This window comes from Cotesia glomerata, linkage group LG2, assembly GCF_020080835.1.
Source record: "Cotesia glomerata isolate CgM1 linkage group LG2, MPM_Cglom_v2.3, whole genome shotgun sequence".
Taxonomy (NCBI): domain Eukaryota; kingdom Metazoa; phylum Arthropoda; class Insecta; order Hymenoptera; family Braconidae; genus Cotesia; species Cotesia glomerata.
This window is the reverse complement of record NC_058159.1, coordinates 4,541,237-4,553,829: the sequence shown is the minus strand read 5'-3', so window position 1 is coordinate 4,553,829 and position 12,593 is coordinate 4,541,237. Positions and strand designations below refer to the sequence as shown.

At 27.4% G+C, this 12,593-nt stretch overlaps 1 protein-coding gene across 6 annotated transcripts in view; it reads right to left on the bottom strand.

Moving 5' to 3' along the window:
- The window catches only part of LOC123259947 (FH1/FH2 domain-containing protein 3), a 162,849-nt gene that overhangs the window by 78,434 nt on the left and 71,822 nt on the right, over positions 1-12,593 (bottom strand). For all 6 annotated transcript variants that reach the window (XM_044720785.1, XM_044720784.1, XM_044720786.1 and 3 more), the window contains one exon: positions 9,937-10,046. In XM_044720785.1, the coding sequence (XP_044576720.1) occupies positions 9,937-10,046 (110 nt within the window). The remainder of the gene's footprint in view (positions 1-9,936; positions 10,047-12,593) is intronic.

Sequence of the window (12,593 nt, the reverse complement as noted above, 5' to 3'; positions counted from 1 at the left end):
CTCATACTTGTTAAATTTTTGAGTGTAGGACGACTCTGTTCCTGTTGGAACGTCAAAAGGTTGCGAGCCACTGCACGTACAAGTTACCTTCTGGAATTCTCCTATGGGAAAAGCCGCAGTCATACCGCTATAGGAAAGAAAGAACGACCGCAAAAGCGCTCAAGGAAGATGAGAAGGGTCTGCGCTCTTTTTTTTTGCAAACTCTCTTCTCGCTCCACACTACCAAGTTAACACTACAAGTAGATGATAGGGTCGTTAAATTCACCTCTTTTTGTTTTTTAACATTAACTGGTTTCCCCATTAACTCACTTTTTTTTTATTTTTGTTTTTTTTTATTACTCTCAGATATGAATTCTTTAAATTCATAATACCGAGACTGGGGCTAGTGGGTGAGAAATCGCTTTTTTATCACCCTTTATTTATTGCAAGGCTTCAATTTTTTTGACTATGATTTGTGAACGGTTATCGTTTTTTTTCTTCTTTGGGGATATTGTTAGCTATTTATCTTTTTGTCAATGAAATATGATGGGATATCAATTCAATCAATAAGCTTTCAATTGTCCTTAGATTTATTTTGACCGATCAACCTTTTCACGGAATATTATTAAGTCAAGATGTTATCCCCAGACGCGATTTATTTATGAAATTCTATGAAACTTATACCGATTTTAAAGAAATAATCTTGAATTATTCAAATGAAATTTATAATTAAATAAAAATGTCACGTTTTATTGAAAATATAAACAAAAAATGGAATCAATGGATAATTGAAGCCGATAATTTGACATAATTAAATGATTTTAACATCTTTGGTATTTAAGATCAATAATGTAAATCATATTTACAATAAAAATTGTCATGATTCGTTTTTATGTTATAGAAAATGTTCTTAGCAAATGATAAATACAAAAATTTATGGATGAATTTTTTTTTTTTTCACTACAAATAACCTGTCATAAAATCTTCTGATATGTCCAGATGTGACCTGATATGTTTATAAATGGCCTAATATCCTCTGATATGTTACATATAATTTTTCTACCAACAACATTAAATTATCTATAAACCCGTGAAAATAATTATTGATCACAAATGAGTTCAGAAAAAATATATAAAATTTTAAAACAGTAATTTGAACATTTTTTGGTGTACAAAGTAAGCCGTTTTTTTGACTCCAACAGATTTGCTAGATGTTTAAAAAAGAGCATAGCTGTCGACAGAGATGTCGAAGAAATGTGGAGCATACAAAAATAATAACAACATGGACTTTAAAGAGTAGAAAGAGAGGAACGTTTGGCAGATAATTTAGTGACGAATGTTAAGTATGAGGCAAACAAAAATGACAAATGATGTTGATATAACTTAACATAATTTTGAAGGTATGAACAATAACCGGGGAATATATATGTGAGGAGAGTTGATATTTATAAAATGTTGGGTTACGTGCCTGGGAATAGATTGTGAAACCCACTTATGCGATTTATTCCGAGACTACTCAACTCCGAGAGTGCCCGCAAGCACACATGACACAGTAGTATACGAATAGGGATAGGAGGAAAAGTCATAGAGAGAAGTGTGATATGTTAGCCGGAAAAGTCTCGACCTACTATAAACCAACACTACACTTTACTATATTTTTTCGAGACACACACACACACACATACATAATAATATTTATATTTATATCTATATCTATATCGATGTGTTATACAGTAAAGCCGTCTGTCGTCTCTTTTTGTCGTCTATCTATTGAAGTACATTGGAGGGATAGTACAGTGTAGGATGTAGGAGCAGAGCAGCCAGTCAGAGATCGAGTGACGTGTTCCGTCGTTTTTCTTCAACGTAATCGATATCTCGTGAATAGATCGAGCGAGAGGCGACACGGCGAAACGATTTATCTGAACGTGAATCGAGGGCGAGGTCGGGAGGTCGCGGACGCGCGAGACCTATACGTGCTATAATGCCGGTCTATATCTGTATCTATATGCTAGGAAACACTTTTCTCTGCTCTGTTTTCCTCCAGCTGTATCCTCTCCTCTCTCTTAGCTTACAGCTTACAGCTCCAGCTAAAGCCGGTACTGGTCCGGTGGATGAAAAAAAGTTTAAAGTATAAGCGACGACTACAACGACATCCGGTCATCGGCTTTTACTGTACTTTGAATCACTTTTCTTTTATCACTTTTCCTGAATACCATTTTTATTTTTTCGCTCTTTATTTCTTTATTTTATTCCTTTTATCGCCAGCTTTTAATATTATCGTTAAAAAATATCGCTTTTATTCAATGAATTATCATTGATATTAATTTTACAAATTTTTTTTCGCTTTTACGGCGTTAAAAATATTCATTTTTGTGTAAAATTGTAATAATTTATAAACTTTTGATGCTTTTATTTTTAGAGCTGTAATATTTTTTTGAGAATTTATGACACAAAAAATCGAGTAGGAATTGTGATAATTAATTATCGATGGGTTTAATAAGTAACGAGAGGTCAGAGTCGCGGGACTCTGACTGGTAAGAACCGGATTCGAATCTCAGCGAGAGTTTGACGATAATTAATGCTTGAAAATATTTTTTTTTTCTAATTTTAGATATTATGAAGTTTTATGATTATTAAAGAATTAACTTATATGAATGAATAATTGGAAATAATTTGAATTTGTAACAGAGAAAAATTTTTAGATATTTCTGATATTAAAATTCGATCTCAAGCTTCTATAAATTTTTTAACAACTTGAGTTTCTAGTAATATATTTTATAAGATGATAAATTGACAGAATCATGAGAACCGAATAATTAAAAATTTACTGTCTAGAAAGACAGATTTATTTCAACTGATTATAGATGCAAGAATTGATAATTGATAATTTAAAAAAAACGCTTCTCCGAATATATAATTTCAAATAAACTGCATTATTAACTCCGATGAAATTTTCATCAGGATATTTTAAGCAAGAAAAACGCAGTAAGATTTTCAATAACTTTTTGGAGAAACGAGAACTATTTAAAGTTATTCAACGGGTAAATGAGAAAGATGTTTAACATTGATTTTGCATAAATTTAAAACTTTTATTCTCGTTAGCTAAGTTCCTCCAGGTTTTTTTTTTTGACGAGTTTTTTGGGGCAATCGCTACGGTAAACGTAGATAGTGTAATATAGATGTCGTTGAACTTATGACTGCTAAAATTAGATGTCATCGATTGAAAAAAGTATGTTTCAAAATAATCATTGATACTACTAGTTATTAATCATACTTCTCAATAAAAGATTATTTACATAAATCACCAGCAGGGTTGATTTAATTTCTATCATTTTATTACAGAGTTGAATAGTGTGAGAAATAAGTATAAGATACGATAATTTATTGTTTAAAAACAGCTTTTAGAATAAATTCAATTTAGTTTACTATATATGAATAAAGCAGTTTGTCATATGTGAAATTGAATGTAAACGTGAGATATGTTATGCTATAACAATAATAATAGTAATGATAATAATAATAATAATAATAATAATAATAATAATAATAATAATAATAATAATAATAATAATAATAATAATAATAATAATAATAATAATAATAATAATAATAATAATAATAATAATAGTATAAAATTCAAGGATATGTAAAATAACAGGAGGTCTTTATTCAGTTGGCAATAATTCTTTTTTTTATTTTATTACTACTTTTTATTTGTTTTATTTTTTTGTAAAAACCAACTTTCCATTTTCTCAAGCATTTTCGCGTGTCGAGCCAGTAGATATTATATAGGCCATGTACTCGGTGCGATAATACTCTCACAGCTGTTCTTGATAGTTCATTGAATTAAATCTTTCTCTTAAATTTATTTTCGTAATGTTTAACGGAGGATGGTGAGTAAGAGAATAACACAAAACTGGGCTACAAATTTACGGCAATATAAATATAAATAATAATAATAATTTTGTATAAATATAAAAATTTTTTTAATTGAAACCGATTTTCATTTGATAATTGAATTAAAAAATAAATAATAATAACAAAAGAGATAAGTTGTAAATTGTTTTGAAGTGAAACTTCTTTATCACGATTTTCGGTTACGCGCCATGTTATTTTTTTTTTTATCAAATTTCAGTATAGCGACGTAAAGAATAAATCTAGTAAACATTGTTAATTCTAAAAACATTTAAAAAAACAAATTAAATAATAATTCAAAAATAAAACACAATTAGAAAATAAAAATATGTATACGTACATATTTTTTAATTATTCGTTTCTAATTATTTATTTATTCATTTTGAATTCTATAAAATCATTGCATGTCTACAAGATAACTGTCATCATATAATTATATTACTTTGAATAGACAATTCCAATTATTTACTCATAACATGTGTAATTGAGTAAATTATTAAATATCTACTTTGAATTGTTTTTACTAAGTTATTACATGAAATATGAATACTAAAGTTCGTTATATAATTTTTGTAAACTGATTAACTAATTTTTAGATTAAATAATGGCAGAGTCTAAATAATTACAATCATAGTAATAATAATGCGATCATAATTGATGAAATACAATAATTATAATAAGAGCAATGATAAAATGAATTAATCATATTATTTGTATGCATGTCTATAATACTAAAATAGCTTTACAGATCAATTTACTCTGGTACATACACATATTTTTTGTAATTATAAAATTAACTTGTAAATTGAAATGGAATTTACAAATTTTTCTCCAAAATTCCAAGATTAAAATTTTTCAAAAAAATAATTGACTAATCATGAGAATAACAGTGTTATAGTTTATTATAATTCATTATTGAGTGAAATATAAACTTGACAGTAAATATTTATTTTAATGGTTGAACGAATTAGTCACAACCGTGAAAATTCGTGTCGACGTATCCGAATATAACCGAAAAAGCGGATATACAAATCCATATATAGAAACTCGCGTAGAGTTGGAGTATATAAATATGATAGGTATAGGTGTAAATGTGTGTCGAGAGGTGAATGCGATGGTTATGGTGATGGTGGTGCGTTCTACGCGTGAATCCGGAAACAAAATTTGTTTTTATTATCTGCCGACACATGGATTCAGTGGCAGCAGAGTCAGAGTTTATTGAGAGGGTCTGGATAGGGAGATCAAAATATTATTGAGTGTTGAAAGAGAGAATTATTGATGGCATTGATTCCTCTACGCATTGCGGTTAATATAAATTTTTTTTCCTGGATTTTTTACATTTACAATTTAAATCCTGTTATATGTGGTGTAATTTTGAATACGGTCAATTGAAAACTCAACTGAGCATGATTTTATGGTAATGTATATCGTTTTTATTGATGATTCGAATAAATTTATGCTTTTACTGTATTTAAATCCCTCACATCTGTCTACACTGTAAAAAGTTTGCCGAGTAAATGCGGAGTAGATTATTTTTAATTGATTTAATCCTTCCTGCCTTAAATTTACTCTAAAGAAGATATTATTAATAAAAAAAACTCTGCAGATTGAATTCTTCATTTTTTTCATTAATCAAAATAATAAATGTTTAAAAATGACGAAGTGTGTAACTTTTTTCCTTATTTCAATGTAATAAAAAATTTTACTATTTAAAAAAAAATTGTATCAAATTTTTTTTTAATCTTTACAAGTAGCATTTTTTGATAAATTCCAGAAACTCCCAATTTCTTACAGTGTAAATATATTTAAATTGTGGCAAAATATCATAACTTTAATTAAAATTTTATGATTTTTAAAAAATTATTTCGAAATCAAAAAATTGACATTCTTAAATATTTTATTTTTCAAAAAAACCAATGATAAAAATGTAATCGTATATCGTTAGTATTAATTCAGCAAATAAATAAACTTGCACTATAAATTTTCATGATAAATTTTTCTCAATAATATTAAATGTACATTCTTGGACTCTACGGTACTAAGTAAATTCATTAATACTACCTGCTGTTATCGTGTCGCCGCTGAAGTAGAAATTAATTAATTGTCTAAATATATATATAGATATATACAGCGAGTGTGCATTACGACAGGAGTCATTGTCAAGAGTAGAGGCGACTTCCGCATGAACGACAGCCCGACACCTCGTTAATGGTCGCGGCGTCTGAATGTCGATGCTCTTCACCTCGGAACCGATTTCTCGCATCGCATCGGTTTCAACTTCTCGACGATGGATCTCTTCTCTTGTATCGATACGATGTCGAGAAACGGAAACGGTATCGATCGATCTTAAACTTCTTGCTGCGAACCACTCACATCTGTCTCTTTTCCGAATGCCCGGCAATATATTATCTACATTATCGGTTTTTTTTGTCCTTCAGTTATCGATTGAACGCTTGGCTAGATCTTAAATTATAGTGAAATATTCCGTTTTAATTTTTTTTTATCTACAACTTGCTATCATTTCACTGCCGTTCATTTACTTTTTCGATCTTCTGTCAATTTAATTTATTTTATTTCAGTAAATAAATGTACATTCTGAATAAATTCAATAAATTATTTATTTATTTGTTTCGCTTTAAGAGACGTAAATGATGGAGTTTACTCTTTTAATAGCAAAGGATGCTTTTTATTAAATAATTGTTTATTCGTATGAATAATTTTTGTTACATTTCACGTGTGAAGTATTGTTTTATGTTTAAAACATTTAAAGACATTCATGTGTGATTTTTATTGATGGTTGAATTAATTTTGATTATTTTATTCTATTTATAACGTTTATTATTATTATTATTATTATTATTATTATTATTATTATTATTATTACACTGAAAAAAAAAATTAACTTGATTCAAGAGGAAAATTCTTGAACTAAGAAAATAATTTTTAAGAGGGTAATTCTCTAGAATCAAGACGAAAAATTCTTGAATCAAGTAAAATTTACTTAAACTTAGTAAAAATTTCTTAGTTTAAGCATTTTATTACTCAAATCAAGAAGATGAAGTTCTTCAAAATTATATACCCCTATGAAAGAAAAATATAAAAAAAATATATGTCGAGATACATAAAAAATATATTAAAAATCTATAAAAATCTATAAATTAAGTATAGTAAATATATTTTTAATAACTAACTTTTGGCCGATTTTCATATATATTTTATATATTTTAGATATATTCAAAATATACTTTTTTTATATTTTTAGCTATGTATTTTTTATGTATTTTAAGATATATCTTGAATATATCTAAAATATATTTAAAATATATAAAATATCTATGAAAACTGGCCAAAAGTTAGTTATTAAAAATATATTTACTATACATATTTTTTATATATTTATGTATTTTTTATAGATTTTGAATATATATTTAAAATATATTTTTTTATATATTTCGACATACATTTTTTTTATATTTTTTTTTCATGGGGATACTTGATTCAAGAACATTTTTTTTCTGTATATTATTATTATTATTATTATTACGAGTTGAATAGAGATTAAATTTTCTTACAAAGACAAGATCTAGTTAATTATTTAAATTTTTAAATAGATTGCATACAACAATAAAAAATATAATTAAAAAAAAAGAATGAAATGATACAATACAAGTAGTTAATTGTCAATTAACATCATCTTACCGAGTTAACTCTCTTTTGTTGTATTCAATCTTAATGGGTTTATGACAAATTATCGGAAAACATTAATTCCATTAAACAAGACGAAGAATGAAAGGAAGTTTACAACCCACCAAACTGATTTGAATATTTTCTATATACCTCGGCAGCTACGTTTATTCGATTATGCAAGTACAATTAAATATCGATTAATAATTATATTATTTTAATCTAATATGTATCATGACTCTGACGGAATGAATAAATGCGATTATGTTATAAGTAATTTGAGATCCTACTGACAATGACTTGTAAAAAAAAAAGAGTCAACTAAATTGAAACAATAAAAATTAAATGGTTAAATTTTTAAATTGTTCTGCGGGTAATTAAATGAATAAATAATGAATAATATTTACACGAGAATAAAAATATTATGAGATGTAAATTGTTAAGATGCTTTTATCATTTACCCGCGATTCTCTACAGAGTTAAGTAATTGCCCGGCAACAAAAGCACGAAAAAGTTGCAGAACAAATTTTATAAATTTAAAGATAAATAAAAAACTTAATAACAACACGTTTATGAAAGTAAACTCATTAGATGAATTATAAAAAAAATATTAATAATAAAAATGAAAGAGAAAAACAGTCTTACAGCAGCATCCCTTTTATCCGGGACTTTTTCAATTTACCGTGAAGTAATTGAGATGAAATATTGAAAAAAGTTTGAGAAACTTTTTAAAATTTAACATCAAGTACATTTTCCGTCTCTCTCTATCTCTTTCTTTTTATATATAAAATAATAATAAAAAGTTATAAATATAGTTGACGCATAAAAAGCATTAAATAAAAATGATGAAAAATATGGTTCCTCCTTAATACTCTACTTTTGAAAAATCAATACGACATTAAGTATAATTCAAATCCATATTGGAGTACTACGTCTATAACAATATTACACTTTTATTTTCATCGCTTGTTACGGTGACATACTTGGAAAATCAAAAACTCACGTTTCAACACTTCAAATAAAAATTCCATCACATGCAATTTCTTTAAAAAAAATGTGAATTTTTTTTTCAATAAAAAATTACAAATCTGTACTTTTTCCAATTGACAATAATCGACCAAAAATCCATAAATTTAAATTTTCAAAGTTTAATAAATGAAAAAGTAATCAACATTTTAAAAAATAATTTTAATTATTTTTCTGTGCTAAATTGAAAAAATTGCAATGAAATAAATTATTGTATTAATACTCTGCAAAAAATTACTGCACTTTTTCATCATAAAAATCCTATTTAAAATTTAAACACTCATATTTCATTTTATTTTTTATTTTTATATCGCAATAATTGATAATAAAGTACCCAATACTCTCGTTAAGGCCATATAATAAAAAAAATCAACAACTAAAAATCACGTAAATCAATTAGTTGTTTAATTTAAATAAATTAATAACGAAATAATTGGAAAAACGAGCATAGAGAGGAAGGAAAAAATAGTTAGATGAACGACAAAAGTACACTCGTAAAGTGGTAGATAAATTTTACTCACAGACGACCAATAATATATATACACATATACAAAATATATTCCAACATGAAATTGGCTAAATTTAAGCAAAATCGCGTTCATATCCCAGAGCGGTTACCTGCTTTAATTACCTGCGACGCCACTCGCAGTTCATCCTATTCCGAAACGGCGATACTAATTCACTGGAGAGATTTTCGCTCACGGGCATCGAAACATTCGTTAGTTTGCTATTATATGCTCTACTAGTAATGTAATATATATCTATATATACTTTTACATGTATATATACAGAGAAAATACGACTCGAGCACGACGTAGATAGGGCTGAGACGATGAACGTGGAACTCAGTACTTTGTTATGGATTATAACGATAATATTTACATTAAATCACAAAATAATCTTTGGAATTATAACATATTATCCTTTATTCTCGGAGTTTTAATGTGAAATAATGTGATGCGATGAAAAGGGAAAAGATTAAAGCCGTGACTGAGTTATAAAAGCGCTATGAAAAATTAAACCAGGTATAATATAACAGTTCAAATATCACCTATACATATAAAACTTGCTAGCTAGTATGACGTCAGAGTTGGTACTGAGTTCGCGGGCATTTCAAATGGCTTTTCTACGTGAGCCTTTTCTCATCTAAGGGCTCCGGGCTACTCCTATTTCTAGCTACTCCCTACATTGGGCGGCTTTATTATATGTTAGAGGTATTATATAGGTACCCAGAGAAGAAAACCAGTTGAAAGTTTGGCTTGTCGCTCTGCCAACCGAGTATCGATTACAATATTTTACTTTTTATTTGTTTGTTTGTTTTTAAGTACTCACTTTGTCTGAAAGCCTTCGAACTCTTCTTGTTGCTCGCTAATAGACGCTTCCAGATCGAGGTAAGCTCCGTAGTCTCCATCTTTGTAAAGTTGTAATGCTGTATCGTCCAACTATAACAAAAGAAACCCTTATTTTTTAGTGTTATCATTTTTTTAATTATTTTAAGTACTTTCAATATTTTTACTTTTTATTCAATTCTTTTATAATTTCATTTTTCTTAACTTCTAAGTTTGTTTTAATTAGATCGTTAAATTGTACGTCGTTTTTTTTTTTTTTATTTTAAAACTTTATTAAGATTGTAATTAAAAATTAAGTGTTTAATTATCTTTTTATATTATTTATAATACACACAGAAAATTTTTTCAATATGGCTTAATATGTCCATATAAAGTCTGATAAAAAATTTAATACCTTCATAACTGGTTTGATATGTTTATGTTTAATTTTCGTATGAAAATTGACCAAATCAGGTCATATCTGACTTAAAAGGCCCATATATAAACTGATATGATCATACATGTCCATATATCAATTTTTCATTTAAGCTAGTGTTGAAAAACTCCAACAGAGGGCGCATGATCACTAATATTTTTCGCTATAGGAGAGTTAAGTTTAAAATATTTAGGTCTAGAATAAAAATTATTAATTTAACAAACATTAATTTAGTTTTTTATAAAATTTTTCCCAAAAAATTTAACATATACATTAAAAGGATTAAATATAAAAATCTTTAAAATTACTTGAAGTGATTACAGTCCACAAGGACAAATAGGATTTATTATTGTAAAATATAGTTATAAAAACGTATATTTTCGGATATATTAAACTGATGTCAATAAAAGATTTAAAAAACTAGATAATTTTTTCACGGTTTGCAGACAAGTATGCCGATTTTAATTTACAAATGTAATTATTGATAAATCGAACATCGCCAAAATCTGTTAATTTTTCTTATTTGATTTGATTAAAAAACTGAGCGCCCTCATCCCAACTTCATCGATGGCGAGATAGATTGATTAAAATTTTTTGGTAAAAGCATTTGGGAACGAAAATTAGCAAACTACTTGGTATTTATACATTAAGATTTAGTAACCAAAAAAGAGTAAGTTAGTCCGTAGTTTGTCACAATATCTTATATTTTTCAGAACCGTAAATCAAAAAGTCGCAAGACCGCAAATTGTGCGGTCGCTCCAAGCAACTTTTTACATTTCATTGTGGTCGGTGGTCGAGGACAATCAATCAATTTTTTTATCACATAGTATGTAGAAGTGGATCGATTGGTTCCACTCTACTCTCCATTTCGTATCAACTTGTTCAGTTAACTCTCCTCCTCTCCTCTCTAATCCTCATCTTCCCCATAACACACACAACCACACATGCATTCAATTTAAAAAACATACCTATGGGGATTTTACTGTATACACTACCGCGATATTAATAAAATGCGAGTTAGTTATACATTCGTTTCGATGTATATTTCTCAAAATGAGAACTCTTCCAAAAATAAATATTGGTCATACGAGCCCGTACATGTAGTGCATACTATTACTTTTTCTATTATTATAACTATAACTATAACTATAATAATAACTTCTTGTTGCATACACACATAAAAAAGTCGTAGTTTTTTTTTTATTTTTCAATAGTCAGTAAACTACTTTCATAAATTTTTCAAAAGGTCAAACATTAACCTCAATTGCACATTGGACGGGTAAAAGTTCGTCCGATAGTTTGATGAAAAACAAATAGAATATTCAAATATTTGATGTTTAATTTGCCAAACAAATAAAATTTCAGTTTATCTTCAGTTCTGTTCAGCTAATTTTAATCGACAATGGACTCATCAACAAATTATTATCAGTATATACTGTAAGTAGATTGAATAAAATAAGATTAAAAAAAAAAAACTAAAAGAGCTTTTCTTTCTTCTATTATAGTCTTCATCTTTTCTCTTTATCTTCATCTTACTATTTCTATTCTCTATAAATGGAAAAATACTCAGACGACCGGAAGACGCCGTGAGCAAAAAATCAAGACTAAAAAATGAGAGAGCATCGACTTAAAGATCTCATTGAGTGCGTCGCATTGAGACACTCAAGTTGTCGCTGAAAAATAAAAGCTCCAGCTTGAATCTCTAAGTACAAGATACAAGATATAAGATGAAATGGCAAAAGCAAGAAAAAATCCCAAATGAGAGATAAGAAAAGAATGAAAATGTGAATGTGTGAGAGTAGAAGAGACACTAAAAGAACAAGGAGAAGAACACTAAGTCCACTAAGTGACCTATATCTCTATAAATTTTTGTTTCAAAATAACTACGAGCTACTGAACTCACGCGTGTTCAACCAGATTTTTATTTAAATGCTTCTATTTTTATTAAAAATTTTTCTTTGAAAAAGAAAGTTTTGAAGTTATAATTAAAAAAAATTTATTATTTTTAGATAAATGAAAAAACAATTTATTAATTAATATTATTTCAATTTTTGAAACCAACTAAATAATTAAATTCTTGATTTATAGCAGCTAAAATAATGTATGATTCACACACTAAATTTAATTGAGCAAAAAACACTCGCGTGACTCAATTAAAAAATTGAAGCATAAAATTTTCATAACTCAAAATTTTTAATTAAATATTTGATATGACTTTGACATCA